The 18,180-nt window shown below is 40.4% G+C and overlaps 1 protein-coding gene across 5 annotated transcripts in view; it reads right to left on the bottom strand.

The window, feature by feature from the left end:
* The window catches only part of LOC125655396 (plexin A3-like), a 136,044-nt gene that overhangs the window by 96,710 nt on the left and 21,154 nt on the right, over positions 1-18,180 (bottom strand). For all 5 annotated transcript variants that reach the window (XM_056142951.1, XM_056142956.1, XM_056142952.1 and 2 more), the window contains 4 exons: positions 15,437-16,613; positions 15,059-15,265; positions 3,273-3,398; positions 1,619-1,725 (listed from right to left, as the gene is read on the bottom strand). In XM_056142951.1, coding sequence (XP_055998926.1) covers positions 1,619-1,725; positions 3,273-3,398; positions 15,059-15,265; positions 15,437-16,540 — 1,544 coding nt within the window. In that variant the 5' untranslated portion in view covers positions 16,541-16,613. The remainder of the gene's footprint in view (positions 1-1,618; positions 1,726-3,272; positions 3,399-15,058; positions 15,266-15,436; positions 16,614-18,180) is intronic.

Below are 18,180 nucleotides of genomic sequence, written 5' to 3'. Positions count from 1 at the left end.
TTGCTGATATCTATTTTTTCATCCATGTTTTTAAAGGAACTCAGCCATTATGACGATGTAGAGTACTACCTTACGATAAGCTGTAAATATGTTAGAGTGTCAGAAGTCTTTAAAACAATAAAACAAGGAAGCAGAATAAAGAAATATTCAACCCCCTCCCCCTTCTCCTACTATGGAAGTAGAATATGATTTCTAAGTTATTTTTTATTGGATTTCACTGACAAAGTTTATTACGTTGTCCTCGATATTTTATTGTGAATAAATGAGATTTGTAATAACAGGGTTCCACTGTATTAAATATTATAAACATGGCTAGCCTTTATTTCAGTCCTGTCAGTTATATTATGGGGACTTTGCATTCATGTACCTATTTGCTAGCAATCTCAGACAAAATCACAATCTTTCAAAAATATTTATTGCTCAATTCCTGTTTACAAGTGCTGCAATTCTAATATACACAACAATTTATTCACAAAAAACTTAATAGGGCAATTTATCGCAATAATTTGTTCTACTGAAATTTGTATAATATATTCTCTTACATTGAAATTTAATTTGGCTGCTACTGAAAAATTTCCCATTGAAATTGGTTGAAAATTTCATCCCATTTTGTTACAAGGATTTATCAAATTTTGACCACCATCTAATAGCAGTTAATAAAAAGATGGAATCAAAACTGATGTTCAAACAATATTTGTGTTACAGCCAGTGTGACACATGTTGTGAATAATCTAAATAATACTGAATATAATATCCCTTAACGAATATATCGACATGATACATTCAGCAAATTCATTCATGAAACATTACATTTTGCAGTTATAACAAAGTAAATTAAAATTACACAAATATAATAATTTCATTAACAGATTACTTCTAATTCACTTGATAGTGATCAAGCAGATACTTGGAGTCAGCTGTTGTTTTCAGCTATCATATCAGTATTTTACCTCTTACACTTACTTATGTAAGACTCTAAAGTACGATGGTCGCTCCAAAGCGCGATGGTCACGCCAATGTGCGATGGTCTGCGCCAAAGTGTGATGGTTTGTTAACGTTACGGACCTCAAAGTATGATAGTCACACCGAAGGCCGATGGTGCAAAGTTCAGTAACGTTTGTGACGTCATGTCATTGTGACATCATTCTTAACGTCTTTCAAAATAAAACCAAAGAAATGCAACATGGACAACAGTTACGGCAAGGTTTACTCTGTTGAGGATAGTGAGAACAGCAAAGTATATTTGTTGTCGAACTCTCTACTTTGCCCAAACATTCTTTTATTCATGATCATTTATTACTTTGACATACACGTATTAAATTCCCGGGGTATGCTATAATACAAAACATTCTTAACGATTTCATGTTGGAAAATTTTGTGTTCAATAACACGACAACTAAATGGTAATGAAATAAATTCTTATTCTTATTTTTTGTGCATGGATTCTTAAGTAACTGAATAATACATACATACCAATCTGAATATTACAATATGTTAACAACTAGTTATTACATTTCAGGCTACATGTATTTCATTTTATATTGATATCAGAAAGCAATGTGATATATCACATTTGTGACATTCTTATATTTCATGTTGCTGGAAGGCTTTTTATTACCTAAATTCTGAGATGCACCATCCGCACTGAGAGTCCTTCGCCCCCATACAGGTTTGACAATCCTTAGAAAACTGTGCACAATTTTTTTCTTGGAGCAATTTTACTATCTGCAAAAAATTACATGAGTAAATACATGTACAAATATATCTTATGCATCCCCTTCCTTAACTGCGTGAACAATTATTTTAAAAGAGCTGTCCAATTAGGATTACAGTTCCTCAAATGTTCTCCTTTCCCACTTGAACGGTGAGCAGTGAACGCAGGGTGAACGCATGGTGAACACAATTTGGAGAACAGTGAGCTAATTAATGCAGAATGCGAATGGAGTGCAAAGTAAACGGTAAGCACACAGTGAACGCAAGATGATCTATTTATTCAAATTGTTTTGGACTTTTCCCTTGAATTGTACTTATTTCATAATCAGGTAAGGAAAAAGATATGTATATATTTAATCAATGAACAAATAATATAATAAACCAAAATCCGGAAACTGCATTGTTCTTCTGTTCTGAATATATTCAGTCTAAACAAAGCATAATACATTTTTGTATGTAAAACTTTGACCCCCCCCCCCCCCCCCCCCCCCACTTGTGGCCCCATCCTACCCCCGGGGGCCATGATTTGAACAAACTTGAATCTGCACTATGTCAGAAAATTTTCTTGTAAATATCAGCTTTTCTGACTCAGTGGTTATTGAGAAAAAGATTTTACCTATATATTTGTATGTAAAACTTTGATCCCCTATTGTGGCCCCATCCAACCCCCGGAGCCCATGATTTGAACAAACTTGAATCTGCACTATGTCAGAAAGTTTTCATGTAAAAATCAGCTTTTCTGGCTCAGTGGTTCTTGAGAAGAAGATTTTTCCTATATATTTGTATGTAAAACTTTGATCCCCTACTGTGGCCCCATCCAACCCCCGGAGCTCATGATTAGAACAAACTTGAATCTGCATTATGTCAGAAAGCTTTCATGTAAATCTCAGCTTTTCTGGCTTAGTGGTTCTTGAGAAGAAAATTTTTAAAGTTTTTCCCTATATATTTGTATGTAAAACTTTGATCCACCCTTGTGGCCCCATCCTACCACCGGGGGCCATGATTGGAACAAACTTGAATCTGCAATATGTCAGGAACCTTTCAGGTAAATTTCAGCTCTTCTGGCCCAGTGGTTCTTGAGAAGAAGATTTTTAAATGACCCTAACCTATTTTTGCATATTTGTGATTATCTCCCCTTTGAAAGGGACATGGCCCTTCATTTGAACAAACTTGAAAGCCCTTCACCCAAGGATGCTTTTGGCCATATTTGGTTGAAATTGGCCCAGTGGTTCTGGAGAAGAAGTCGAAAATGTGAAAAGTTTAACAGACAGACGGACAGACAGACGGATGGATGGACGGACGGACGCCGGAATACGGGTGATCAGAAAAGCTCACTTGAGCTTTCAGCTCAGGTGAGCTAATGACAACTAAAGTGACCCAGGTTAATTAGCCTTTACATCAGATTAATACTAGATTAATGTTTATTAGACAAGAGTCAATGTTCCTATATTTTCGTTCCTATATCTTCCAATTTATAACTTCACTAATGGATATTAATTGTGCACTTCAATAACAAAAAATTATGTAGAATACATCATGCAAATACAAAATACAAGTACCTTGTTTTGTGACATTACATATAAGCTTCCTTCTTCATTTCTGACAGCTTTTATCTCAGATTTGTCTTGTGGTACTTTTATCTTTTCCAGCGCAAGTGCTGAGGGCATGGATGGGTCCAGAAAGACCTAGCAAAAATATGTAAAATATCAAATATCTCTATTCTTTCAGCTAAAACAAACTGAGCTTAAATTTTTTCACACATGAATACATTTCTTTAAAAGTTAGATTTTAACCTGAAATGCATATCAACATCATTTTGAATTATGAGCTCATGGCCCACAAATTCCATCTGAGTTTGTGTACTACGAGCATTTTTTTTTTAAGAATTGGGAGATGCACACCATCAATAGGGCTAAAAGGATCACCTTATTTCAGGTCACTAGTGATCGTTTTTACAGGCATAATTCTCATGATCCTTATGTAAGTCACTGATTTTCACATAACCGTGATATTTATAAAGTCATCTGCAGGTTTTAAGGTCTGAAAACATCAAAATGGTGTTTATCTTTTGCATTGAAATAGGTTATTTGTAGAGGTCTATTAGGCATGCAACAAATAAAAAATGACACCTAGCTAATATAACTTATGTCGTTAGAAACAAAGTGCAACTGTTTTGGTACATCAGAAGTCTAGAAAAAATGTCCATGTCATATTTTATTTCCCACATTTCTTTCTTGGGTGTGGGTATTAATACTATAAAACTTTGAATATCCAGAGTAAAATACCACGTCAATATAGGCAAATACAAATAATTTCACCCTTATATACATGTATTTGCTTTTGTGTGTGATGTTTTTAAAAAAATAATTCAACGGGGCATAACTTTCTTTTGAAGCTGAAGTCTTCAGTGAACATATGCTTGCTTTTGAAAGTGATGCCAACTCCATAACTGAAGAAGTCTGGGCTAAGTTCAAAACAGGTCTACTGAAGACAACTGAGGAGGTGTGTGGCACAACATGGCCACATCAATGGCGACGTGAAACCTGGTGGTGGAGCGATGAGGTTGAAGGGGCAATTGTGGCAAAAAGACAAGCATTCAAGGCTTGGAAGGCTGGCAATGGAACAAAAGAGGACCACTTGGTGGCCAAGCGTTCTGCAATGCGCATAGTGCACCATGCATGAGAAGAAGCAGACAAAGCAGTCTACAATAACATTGAACCCAATTCCTCGGAAGTCTTTCAAATTGCCAACCAGATCAGAAGGGTTAATACAGATGTTGTTGGAGACAAGCCAGTAAGGAATGATGCAGGGGAGATGTCCATGAGTGAAGAGGCTAAACAGCAGGCATGGTTTGAGCACTACAAGAGGCTCCTCAATGTTGAGTTTGAGTGGGACCCAGGTCACCTGTCAGACGAACCACCACTTAAAGGTCCACCCATCTCAATCAACATCGAAATGGTAAAGAAGGCCATCGCCGAGATGAAGACCGGCAAAGCTCCTGGACCATCAGGGGTTGTGGTTGAGATGATGAGAGCGGCTGGCGACTCAGGTGCCATCATGCTCTGTGACCTCACAATGGCTATCATCCGTAATGGCAGGGTACCAACTGATTGGGAGCAGAGCTTCATCGTTTGCCTGTATAAGGGGAAGGGTGATGCCCTCGAAAGCGGGAACTACAGAGGATTGAAGCTGACTGAGCAAGCCATGAAAGTCATTGAGAGCATTGTAGACAGACTCATAAGACAAGTGGTGACAGTTGATGAATCCCAGTTTGGGTTTGTTCCAGGCAGAGGCACAACAGATGCAATATTTGTTGTCCGTCAGCTGCATGAGAAGTACCTGGCAGTAAATGAGAGACTCTACATGGCCTTCGTGGATCTAGAGAAAGCTTTTGACAGAGTACCGCGACAAGTGATTTGGTGGGCGCTGAGAAAACTTGGTGTCGAGGAATGGATTGTGAAGCTGGTGCAGAGTATGTACGAGAATGCGCGGAGTCGCGTACGGGTTGGTGATGGTCTCAGCGATGAGTTTGAGGTGAAGGTTGGTGTACATCAGGGATCTGTGCTTAGCCCACTGCTCTTTATCATCGTCCTTGAGGCCCTGTCACGTGAGTTTCAAGCAGGAGTGCCCTGGGAGGACCTTTATGCCGATGACCTTGTCATCATTTCAAATTCCTTGGAAGAATGTGTCAGTAGACTGTTGACCTGGAATGAGGCAATGGAGAGGAAGGGACTCAGAGTCAATGCCAAGAAAACCAAGATCATGATCTGTGGCACAGGCTTGGATCTACTGCAGAGCTCGGGCAAATTCCCATGTGCCGTGTGCTGTACCGGTGTAGGCAGAACAGTATACACTGCAAGGGATGTAAGCACTGGGTGCATAAGAAGTGCAGCGGCCTTAAGTACTTGAAAGAGGATCCCAATTACCGCTGCCCTGGAACTGCTCGACCAATAGATGGGAGGCCACAGAAGGAAGTTCAAGTTGGAACAGACAAGCTAGAGGTAGTAGTTTCCTTCTGCTACTTAGGTGACATGCTGTCTGCGGCTGGAGGATGTGTGTCTCAACGATCACTCGTGTGAAGATGGCCTGGAATAAATTCAGGGAACTGCTGCCTGTCCTCTCTTCCCGTCATCTTTCCTATAAGACCCGTGGCAGGTTGTACAGTACATATGTGCATAGCGCGATGCTGTATGCAAATGAGAAGTGGCCCTTGCCAAAACCAGACCTTCTTCGCCTACAACGAAATGACAGAGCCATGGTCAGACAGATTTGCAGAGTAAAGCCAGAAGACATGGCTAGTGTCAGATCAAGCGAGCTACTGGCATGACTTGGGATCGATGACCTCGATGCTATCCTGTGGGAGAAGAGGCTACGCTGGTTTGGGCACGTTGCTAGATCCGGTGGGGCAATCAATAATGTCTTTAATATGAAAAAAGAGGGAGGACGACAACCAGGGAGACCAAAGATGACCTGGAAAGCACAGCTAGAAAAAGACCAGCGTGAATGGGGACTTCGTGATGTCAACCCATTGGACAGAGATGCCTGGAAGTCAAATGTTAGGTCTGCCATGCGTGCAGCAAGCCAGTTACCTGGAAGGGAGCCCACTGCTGTGGAAGATCACCTAATCCTGCACGTTAATCAAAATGCCGATGATGATGATGATAACTGTTGTATCAACAAATGTAATTTACGAGTCCCTATAGATTTTGCACCTTATCACCATAAAAATGTACTATAGATTTGTCACATAGTCTTTAAAGTAAACACCAATTTGTAAAGTTAAGAATGCAATCATTCGGGACACTTATTTCACCAAAACTATCGATTCTACATACATTTTCCTCCTAACACTATCAAAACGTTATGAAAACCAAGAGATAAATGATGAACTGTAAGGAATACACAGTAAATTCCCCGAACACTAATAAACTGAAGCTGAAACTTAAAATTTACGGGACATAATCTACGAGACCATTACTTTAGCTAAAGGGAGAATATAAGGGAAGGAAGTGTAAGTAATATACGCTAGAAATTCAATATAGATCCCGAGTATGAATTGAAAAGTTTCATGACGGCAGAGTTTTAATGTAAATGACAGTATTATTGCCTTAATTATTACTGTTGACAGAATACTTCGAGGTATGTAGCACATTATTTTTGCATTATTCATTTTATTTTCTATTGTAAGAATTAAGCACTTATGTATATATACCAATAAATCAAAAGAGGATATATATTTATTACATCAACATGTGTGTACTGAGAACTTATGCAGGCATCACATGTGAAGAAACTCACAGATCCTGTCCTGTATATTACAATGTTTTGTCCCGGAGATTATAAGAACTTACGCATGGAACACTGAGTTTGTTTAAGTTATTGTACTACGATAAATTCAATGAATAAGCCTATTCCTTTTAAAAAGAGGTTTCGTAGCTAAATCAATTATTCTATTATTCAACATATACATGTAGTTATATATTTCATTGATACAAACCAAATGTACATAATACTCCAACTCGTAAATTATATTGGGTTTGAATTCATAACAAGATTATTTTTAGAACAATGCTGCAGAAAACTTGGGAATATATTCCTTAGATATGTACCTATCAAATGGATGATCAATTATGTTTCTTTTCGTCTGAAGGTGTTGGCCTATTTTGAATGAGGAAATGTCATGCTTATGTGAAAATCAGTGAAATACTGTCAGAGGCTGAAATATTTACACTCACTTCTAAATCCTTTTATTATTTCCTTATGACTGCAAAGACTGAATCACAAACCAGCAATTAGGCTTTTTTTTTATTGAGTTGGTTTACGGATCTGCCGAAGTGATTTTTTGGGATGTTGGAAAAAAATAAAATGGTTTTTCACTCCTTTTTATATTTCCGACGCTGTAATTTTTCCTTTTCACAAAAAACCAAAAAAAAAAAAAAAAAAAAAAAAAGAGAAAGAAAATAGATTCCGCTGGACTGGGTATTTGGACAGACGCCTCCGTCGATCGTTGAAATCTCAGGACAGTCCATAATATTCATGTGTCATGTGTGGAATATCTGTCAACTTCAGCCGGTGCTAACAATTATTCTGCACTTTAGTAACAATGCTTTTTGCTTCCAAATTAAGTTATCTGTTTATGAAACTAACTTCTAATTAGCATTAGTTATGCATTGCATACCATTTAGATATGTAAATCCCAAAATAACAAGAATAGATATGGGTTACTCCATATCCAAGAAATTCGACTTTTAATTTACTCGTAGCAAATACTGTGACCAGCCTTGCTTCACTAGCAAACAGTGTGCACACCTGTCCTTGACCTTTTAACCTTGAAAAAAAATGTACAATAACATGAACAATACTAAAGAAGGATAATTCAAAATCTTGTCTTTATATTAGCTGAAAAATACATATATAGAGTAATGCAAAAATCAAGAAGGTGAAAATCACTTTGTAGATATTTACTATGATATCCCCCTCCCCATCTAATTTTATTTCCTAGAAAATAAATAGCCCATTTAGAATCAAATGCGTGTCCCCTTTCTTGATAAAAAAAAAATAGTAGAAATATCTCATTTCCAAACCTTTAATCCACCCCTCCTATTTTTAAAAATTTTCTCTGTTATGGTTATATTTGTATTTTCTTATCCTTATGAATTCATAAATTTTGTACATGAGGATCACAACCTATGCACTTATTCAACAAGAAATGTATACATTGCCTTAAAGAGACACTACAGCTCATTTTCCACATTTTAATAAAGTGTTTTTTAAAACATGTATTGATAAAATGATAAAATTCATATCGATACTGACAATTTTGAACAATTGGGATGCATCAATTTACTCTCAACTGCGCTTTGAAGATCGTTCGGAATTCAAAGGTTTCTTCATTCTGACTCGGACTTTTGAATGCTTATTTACATCACGTGGTTTTGAATGACAGCAAAGGTGTTGTGTAGGAAATTATTTAAATTCCCCTTCAAGGAGGTCCACACTCACCTTTCAAATATAAGAGTATTCCCTGCTCCTTAAAATAAGTAATTATATCAATCATTATTTCAACAGAAACCCTTCCATGTTCCCATTGACCGATGTTTTTACAACTAACACGTGTCGTGTTCAGATAAAAATAGCACTTACTTTTAAAAGTAGTGTCTTCGCAGCTAGTCTCAATGGCAGACTTAGGGGGGGGGGGGGGGGGGGGGGGGCAGGATCCCCCCTCCCTTTTTACGCCACAGATTTTGAATGAAAATCCAAATTTTGCACCAGAATGGCCGATTACTGTGCCTAATCTTTGACTTTCACAACCCCTTCGGAAATCCTAGATCCGCCACTGAGTTACATGGGTTTCTCCGAACTCTTTGTTTTCCAACGGTCAAACTGATACCATGGTAAATTTTATTTCACGTATGAGTTTTATCTCATTCTATTTTTACCTTTTTTCTCACAGAATCTGTCAAAATTCTAGATCTATCAACTACACTTTCTCTCACTGGACGACATGCTGCACTGTTTACTGTCTATGCGCATGCGTCTGAAGACTGAAAGGAGGAGAATCGATATTTTTTGTATAGGCCATCAAAAAGTATTAATTTTTACGTTAAAACGATAATTTTTAACTTTAGATAAGTGTTATTTTCGCAAAGTTCATACTTTCAACAATGCAACAAAAATTGAGAAAGCGCTAGGAAAATTGTCATTTCATGATTTTTGCGCAAAATGAGCTGTAGTGTCTCTTTAATAAATTTTATTTATATTGGAAAAAAACAACATGGGAATCATTTTGAATTGCAGGGAATTTCGTATATGAGAGACTTAAATAAACTTCTCTGCGTAAACTTTTTTTCCATGCAAAAGTACCACCTAGTACCTCATCTACGCAATACCGAGCTGTCTTGCAGTGAATATTGCAGATGTAATTTTTTTTTTACACATGTTTCTTTACTTTGTTCACTGACAACAAGCAGAAATCACATAAATTGCAATATAAATGTTGATAAGTTAAGTACCTTTAAAAAAGAAAAACAAAACCTCGTCACTTGTACATTTCTTACATGTGTTATATTTTTAGAAGTTGGAAAAACCCACATATATGTATTACTTTAATAAAATGATTTGATAGCCTTTTGTCTTTCAAAACTACCATTACCAGTGGTAACATGTTTTCCTTTAGATATCACATTTATTCTCTTTTCTGTTCAGTTGTTTTCCTCTGCTCTGATTACATATATTTAATACCAGCGTCTATGAAGCCGTGTTGACAAAGCGTCATGCTTGTTTATAAATACAGTATCTATAGTATTTATTACTGTATCTGTACATAAAACATGGGTCCCGCGGACTTAACTGCTCTGCCTGTTGTCTGTCTCTAACTTCGGGTAGGTCCTGTTGTACGTCTGGCATGTACCATAACCACGGGAAATCTCGTGCTGCTGGAAGTTGCTCCTCTGCAATTCGGGGAATAAACAAGTCGTACTGGGGAAGACTCCCCAGATACTACACTCCCCCCCCCCTCCCCCCCGTTTTCTCTGAAGGACGGAGAAACGGGTTCAACCAATGGTGGGCGTGACACGCCCCCTCAGAGTAACTATCCGAGGACGTCGGAAAGGGTTCCGGCAGGAAAGGTCCGGATAAATGCCCCCAGAGAAAACTGACTCGGACTAATCTATTCTCAACCGGTGTGGACCAGGGCGAGCCCTGGGTCGCACATCCCTAGCTGAAAAGGATCAATAGATCCTCTCACCAGCTCTAAATACAGGTGGGGGCCAAGGCAACCTGATGCATCTGAACTGTCGGACTTCGGTCCTGAATGAGTCATGTCCCACAAGATCCATCTTGAGGTCAAACTCTCCCCCTCGAGTCCAACCTGGGAACCCGAGAAGTTCTCGGGAGACATAGTTCCATGACGCCTCGCTAACAGGGCCGTTGTAACCATCCTGAACACCTTCACTGGGCGCACAATGAGTAAGGCCAACAGCTGGAGCTTCAACCACACTTATTTCCTCAGCAATGTTGGGCGGCTCAAGGGGGAAATCTCCCCCACCATCCAATATGGCCTCCTTGGAATTCGACCAAGTTCCAGGGCAAGCTACGGGAGCAACATCAACTCTTGCTGTAAATGTGCTGAGCTTAGTCCCTGCCTCAGTGTGGGGGTCCACACTGTACACATTCTCAATGACCAAGTCAGGTGCCAGCACCCATGGTTCGGCCTCCAAGGCTGATCCTATCGAACTGCCTCCGGAGATAAGACACTTCCTCATCTGAGGCATTCACAATGCTGGTCACCAACATTCTCTCCCTAGCAGAAGTGTGCGGCACCAATAAGACGTCCGAGATCTGCTTGATCTGAGAGCTGACTATGAAGTCTTCCAACTCATTATCCAAACGACAAGGGCATAGGAAGACTGAAGCAGCTGGGGCCCAGATAGGCTTTTTGACTGAAACTTGGGCCTGCTTCCCCCTTCTGGGCGTCGGAACATCAAAGGGACCTTCTCCTCTCCCAAGGTCATGGTGCCATGCTCCAGGTCTAAATGAGCCTTCTGCTGATGGAAAAACTCCATGCCTAGCAACATATCGTTCTGCAGGGGGGCCACATACAGATCAACGTGATGTTCCGTGTCTCCAAGGCGGACTCCCACAGGGCCAATGATGAAGCCCCTCATCCTGGAATTTCCCCCTGCCTGAACCAAGGTCACGTGCTGTTTGATGGGAGGCTTGGGGTCGAGCTCCTCGTAGACCCGGGTGGACAACACACTCACCTCCGCCCCAGTGTCTACCACTGCCTGTAGTCTCACGCCCTGGACTACCATTTCGACCATGAATCCGGTGGTTGGGTGTATCCCTATTGGCACAGGTGAGTTTTCATGGGATTCTCCCGCATGCCGGAATGGCATATCCACTGTCCCGTCCTCCGCTTGGCCACTGACCACCCCCAGCCCACATTCCTCCTTGGGCTGAACCTGCGTCTTAACTGGCTCTGGGCACTCACTAGGCTTGGGCGCGAAATCCGCGCAGGCCTCCTCCTCCTGAACAGGTGAGGGCTCCAGATCCGACAAGTCCTCCGAATCCTCTGGAAAGTCCTCCCCATTCCCCTGGTTCACTGCCCCAAATCCCAGCAGTTCCGGCACCACGATATCTGCAGAGAGCCCGAATCCTGTCGACATCTCCCTGGGAGAGGGTTCTTTCATGTCCTCCTCCCAGCCTATTACCCAGTCCTCAGATTCCTCCTCCTCCTCGGGTGCCTCCCTGAACCTCACTTGGAGTGTGCCCCTACTGGAGCGGCGCACGCAAGAGGGCGCTTGCCTGTGTCCTCCTGCAGTCCGACTTTTACCCATGCGAGCATTGCACGATCCTGGCCTAGCTGGGGAGCACTTCGGTGTCAACTTCCTGACCTCCCCCTGTACAGGCCCTGCACTAAACTGTGGCTGGCGGGTCTTGGCTCCCCTCCCCCTTGGTTCTGATGAACACGGTTGTGCGTCTTGACCATCCCTAAGCTTGACCTTGGTCCCCTGGCCCTGATTCACCTCAGTTTTCCCCCGCCATTCCGGGCATTCCCGCTTAAAATGTCCCATTGCCCCACATTTGAAGCAGCCTCTGGCTTTCGGTTGCCGTTTGATGATGGCGATGAAGGTCTCCGAGAGAGGGTCCACCCTCGGATTTCCTTCTCTAACTCCTCAAGGCATCTCCTTGAGCTCCTTGTCAGGATTGGGAGCTTCAACCTGAGCTACCTGCCTCACATCCCTCATGGGCTTGGATGACTTCATCTGCCGTGAATGCTGATAGTACTGCATTCGGTCGACTGCTTCCTCAACTCTCTTGGGCTGACCGTCCAGGGCATAAAGTCCTGCGTCTCCATCCTCAGCACCGTAGCACAGCCGTGGGATGGCATACACATGAAAATCCAGCACAGATAGGAAAGCCTGGGTAGCCAGGGTAAGCACCCTGTCAGCCCAATGTTGCAATGACTCGCCCACATCCTGTGATGCTGACTGAAAGTTCAACTGATGCGTGAAACATGGTGCAGATGACCCAAAACGTTTCTCAAACCGCCCAATGATGTCAGCCAAAGAGAGACTGTGGTCTGTTTCCATCAACAGGGTGTAGTAGTCGCTTGCTGTCCCCTCCAATGAAAGGCAGAACTGATCATGTTTTTCCATCTCAGTCCACTGTTGACTGTGGGCCAGGCGAATGAACTTGTGCAGGAAGGACTTCCAGCTAGAATTTCCATCGTACCGCAAATCCTTGTACTGGGGTGCGTTTCAACTGAAGCCCATCGACTGCTCCCCCACACAAGAGTACTGGGGGACCTGGTACATGGTGTGAGATGCTGGAGCTAGTTCCTGGGCAGAATGCCCAGAGAATGGAGTGTCGTTCTGGTTCACCTAACTGGGGTTGAATGTGCGCTACGCTACCCTCCTCATCTCCCAACCCACAAGCCGTGGTGCCAGGGTAGGTGAAGGGCCCCTGCTGTTGATAGGGAGGAGTCATCATGGTAGGGTAGGGAATAGATGTGCTGGCGTAAATGCCAGGCATGGGAGGTATCAAAGGCTGGGTGTGGGGGGCATTCCTCCCAACCCAAGGGTCTTGGGATGGGTAGGCATGCGAGACTGGGGACCCTGTAAGCAGATCATAGCCCCAGCTGGGCTGTGGGGACTGGTAATTCCCGTAGGTAATCCCTGACTCCGAAAATGGGGCAACTGGGGAATATGGTCCAGGAGTGGGGTGCTGCAAGCGTGAACCCAAGCCCAACTGGGGCAAACCCTGACTAAGCTGGCCTAGGTCCTGATCATCAACCCATGAATGAGGGGGTGGGGCTGACCTCCTTGACACTGGAGTGTGGGAATGCAGAGATGGGGTATGATATTCCGGGAGGCTCCCAGACCTGGGTACATGACCACCCCCCTTGACTGTAGTAGGCCTCACTGGGACCTTAGGAATAACTGAGCCCCCACCAGAAGAAAAGAAATCCTCCTCCCACTTATCCCAATCGTTAAACCCTGGGGTGTCATGTCCAGACCCTTTCTTGGGCGGATCTAATCGCATTAAATTCTCTGGTGAGTCACACCTACGTTGCATATCCCAATCTAAGCTATAGCCTTCATTCGAGCCAAACTGCGTGCCACTAAGCCTGTCACCCTCTCTAGAGCCAAACTGCGTGCCAATTCTTAATTCATTCAATTTCTCTAAGTGAAATAATTACAACATGGCCGACTGGCTTCTATAGTGATTACATGTATACCTACGCTGTTTACAATTAGATGAAAAGATACGAACTCTTCGAATTTCAGATTGTACAACTTTGTTAATAATTTGATGTTTATGATATTCAATTGAAAATCAATTCAAGAATTGGATTATTAAATTTTTTTCAGCATTGCACACTTGCTGTTTCATGGCTTTTTCGTTAATCGCTACTTACCCAGGGAATTAAGTGGGAAATTTAAAATATAGATGAAAAAATGCACACATTAAACAAGAGGCCCATAGGCCACATCTCTCACCTAAGTCACCTTGATCAATATTTAAAGATTTTCCCTACATATTCGCATGTAAATCTCTCATCCCTATTGTGGCCTTAACTTACCCCCCGGGGCCACAGTTTTTACAAAATTTAATCTGCACTATGTCAGGAATCTTTCATGTAAACATAAATGTAAACTTTTCTGGCTCAGTGGTTCTTGAGAAGAAGATTTTTAAAGATTTCCCCGGATAGGGTGGGGAACACAGGTAAACAATAGAAATTAAAACGCCACTGTGTTTTTCACCCCAAAAATGTTTTCCAAAAATCAGTATATGCACCCAGGGGTGCATGAGCTGAGTTGCATGGGTTACATTCTAAAGCCAGGAATATAATTGTGAAGAACTAATTTCAGTTTTAAACTTTTCGAGTTACTGTCTAGAAACCATATTTGTCTGAAGTTTTCAATCTATTTTCGGTCACTGTGACTTTGACCTTTGTTCTCCAAAATCAATAGGGGCCTTGCTTTGCTGGTATCCAACAATATATCCAAGTTTCATTTGATTCAAATTAAAAAATTTCGAGTTATTCTCCGGAAACCAATTTTTTTTAAAAATTTTAAATCTATTTTCAGATACTGTGACCTTGACCTATTTTCTCCAAAATCAATAGGGGTCTTCCTTACCTGGTACCCAACAATATATCAAAGTTTCATTTGATTAGATTGTAAACTTTTCGAGTTATCATCTGGAAGCCAATTGTTGACGTCCAACCGCCCGCCCGCATCACCAAACCATGCAAATCGTTGCAACTCGGCTAAAAATTCCTACAGTTCCCTTGAAAACATCATTCAAGAACCCAAACTGCTTCACAAATTTGTATTACCTTCACAACAAAGCTGTCTTCTGTCCCAATGTACAGAGTAACCAAGTCATTCACTACAGTGCTCTCCACCACAGTAAAAACATCTGTAGAGGTATACACAGCAGTTCTATTCAGAGCTAACAGTCCCACGATGATACCAAATTGACGGGCTGTGATATTATTGCAGAATTTCTCCTTTGTCAAGGCATCAAAGGTTCCTTCAAGTATCTGTAAATGATTACTATAGTGTTAAACTAGAATACTGTATATCAAATAGAGATGCAGCTTCTTCGATGCTCTTTCAAAAAATTTACTTTTTCTCATGGACTATTTTTTACAATATAACAATTAATTGCATACATTTCCAACTACATGTATAATTTGTTTTATGTACCATACCTCTACACCAGTAACATTAATACAATCCGAGACTAATGGTACTAAATCATCAAATACTTTATCTTCTTCTCTGAGATTATTCTTTGGACAGCCATATCTGTTTTCCCTGGACTCCAAAAATGCCTTATAGATCTCATTTTCTTCATAAACACAAACGGCGGATGAAACTGTGGAGTTCGTGAATAGAGCCACCAGGTAACTCTTACCCGATACGTATACAAAAGTTCCATGCACAACACGGGGGAAATGGGTGCCATCTTTGTCAGAGCAAGTTAAAGGAATGTCTTCATAAACTTTCTTTGGCTCCTTAGCATTAATAGTTTTACAGATCTTTACTAGTTTGGCCTGCGAGTTCTGATTCACCAACAGGAAAACAAAGTCTTCATTCTCCAGTACAACTCTATAGTCCATTATGACAGAGGCTTTTTTAAGATCTTTCAAAAATATATCAAATATGTCTACTTCTCTCAAGACTGATGTAAAAGTTCTCACTGAAAGATTTTGGGAAACAGAAAAAATTGCAGCTCTATCTAATTTGTCTGGTGCCAGTGGCAAAGGTGTGTACTCTTTTGCAAACAACAAAACATGTTTACTGACATCTCCATTTAAACTAACATTCAGATATATACCAACAGCTGAAGCATCTGCCCTCGACACCAATTTAATGTTTGTACTTTCAACTAAAGTATCATTCAAAAATGTTTTATCTCGTCTGACACACCGTCCTCCATACAACGTGCTGCAAGTGATGACACTATCTGGTGTTATTACCAGCACTGAGTTGTAGTCATCGCCACAGTAATCCTCTTGTTGATCGCTTGCAAGGCATTTATAATCTGGTCCAGTCAACTTTGATCTCACTGGACTATTTGCTATGTTGCCATCTTGTGTAATAAACTTGTAAAGGACATTTTTCCCACTCACGAAGCAGTCATTGTTACTCCATGGATCAAACTCGATATTCTCAAGAGGAAAATTAGACAGAGGAACTGTAAAAATTGTCTCAAACCGGTTGTTGTTTTGCCCCATGACCGATGAAAGAAGCCAGAAAACACCAAGAAAGGTCACTGAAGTAGCCATGTTTGTTTCTCTAAGTGCAAACATATCCTGTCCTCTCTCAATATACGTTAATCTTCTTTCCTACAGATGGAAATTCTGCATTCTACCATTTTCATGTCTGTAAAAAAGAAATTGTATATAGTGCATATATGTACTATCATTCAAAGAGCATACATTTTATTTATTTATATTTTTGGTTGTTTTTGCCATTTTGGGCTTTTCAACCTCCTAAAGCTCAGCCCCCCCCCCCCCCCCCCCCCCCCCCCCAATCCCTTGAAAATGTTCTGCATCTGCCCTGTTGACCCTTTAAAGTGTCTGTGGATCATGCTCAATGAATTAAATGATGTTACAAAGAATTTGTTATTAAAGAAAAAGTGAGCAATCTCACATACCCCACACTCCAACACATTGCTTGACAATGCCTCACATAATGAATGGTAATGATATTCATTAAGTTCAAGAAAGGCATAACTCTCAGAAAAATTACTGAGTCAGAATTTCCTGGGAATATATATGCACATCTACATTCTGTTGAACGGTCTCGGAGGAGTTGCACTGACAAGAAAAGTACTGACAAGTCTAAAACATTATACCCTCTGGAACTTCTTTGCATGGGGTAATTAATTAAGTTCTTACAAATATAGTAGATACATATTAAATGTATATAACATCATGTGAACACTATTAAAGGGACATGGACACGATTTGAGCTGAAAATTTTCAAAATCTATTTTTTGATTTGTAATGTTTAGAATGCTTAACTAAGGTATTACTAATGATCAGGAAAAATTTGAATGTCAGTAGTCAAGGTACATGGGAGATACAGAGATCACAAGATGTTGATATGTAAACAATTTAAGGCTCGTGTCATGTTTTTGTTTACCTAGGTTAAATAAACCAGTAAAAGTTTGGTTTAAAGGTCATAGAAGACGGTTTTTAACAATACGTTTTCTCTCCATAATTATCAACTTTGTTTCATAGACTGACCTCATAAAAATACTTCTTTAAGATTAAAAACGATATTAACTCGAAGAAATTGAAGTGCAAAGGTAGTCGGAATAGAAAATCGTTACCCGATTATCGTTCCCCATTTCCTGAATTTGTGACGTCATAAGAGACCACACTCAGATTTGCGAATCAAAACAAAAGCACATCCATAGACGATTTATTCGCAACTGGAGGAGTTTTTGAATGGGGAACCATAGTTTGTATACAAGGATATCACTTTGAACTCATAATTAATGCAAATGCCAGCCACATCTACAATTTTTCATCGAAGGATGAACAAGAAGATCGATCAAGATCCTATTTATTCCAAATCGGTTGAAATACAGTAAAACTCGAATATAGCGAACACGGATATAGCGAAATTACGGCTATAGCGAAGTGAAAACGATTTCCCCGGCAAATTCTGTATATATTCTATATAAAAATCTGCGTCTATAACGAACACAGATATAGCGAATTTACGGATATAACGAAGTAAATTCCTATTCACCTTAAATTAAAAATGAACGTAAAAATCACCTTTTATAACGAATTTATTTTTTTCATTTTAAACTCTGTGATTTTTAACAATCATTTTCCATGGACATAAAGGATCCACACTTATTACAAAATTTATGTTTGTATTTTTTCAAAAAAGGTTGTTAACGCAAAACAATACTTACACATACGTTTAGGAA

This window comes from Ostrea edulis, chromosome 7, assembly GCF_947568905.1.
Source record: "Ostrea edulis chromosome 7, xbOstEdul1.1, whole genome shotgun sequence".
Taxonomy (NCBI): Eukaryota; Metazoa; Mollusca; class Bivalvia; order Ostreida; family Ostreidae; genus Ostrea; species Ostrea edulis.
This window is presented reverse-complemented; position numbering and strand designations above follow the sequence as displayed.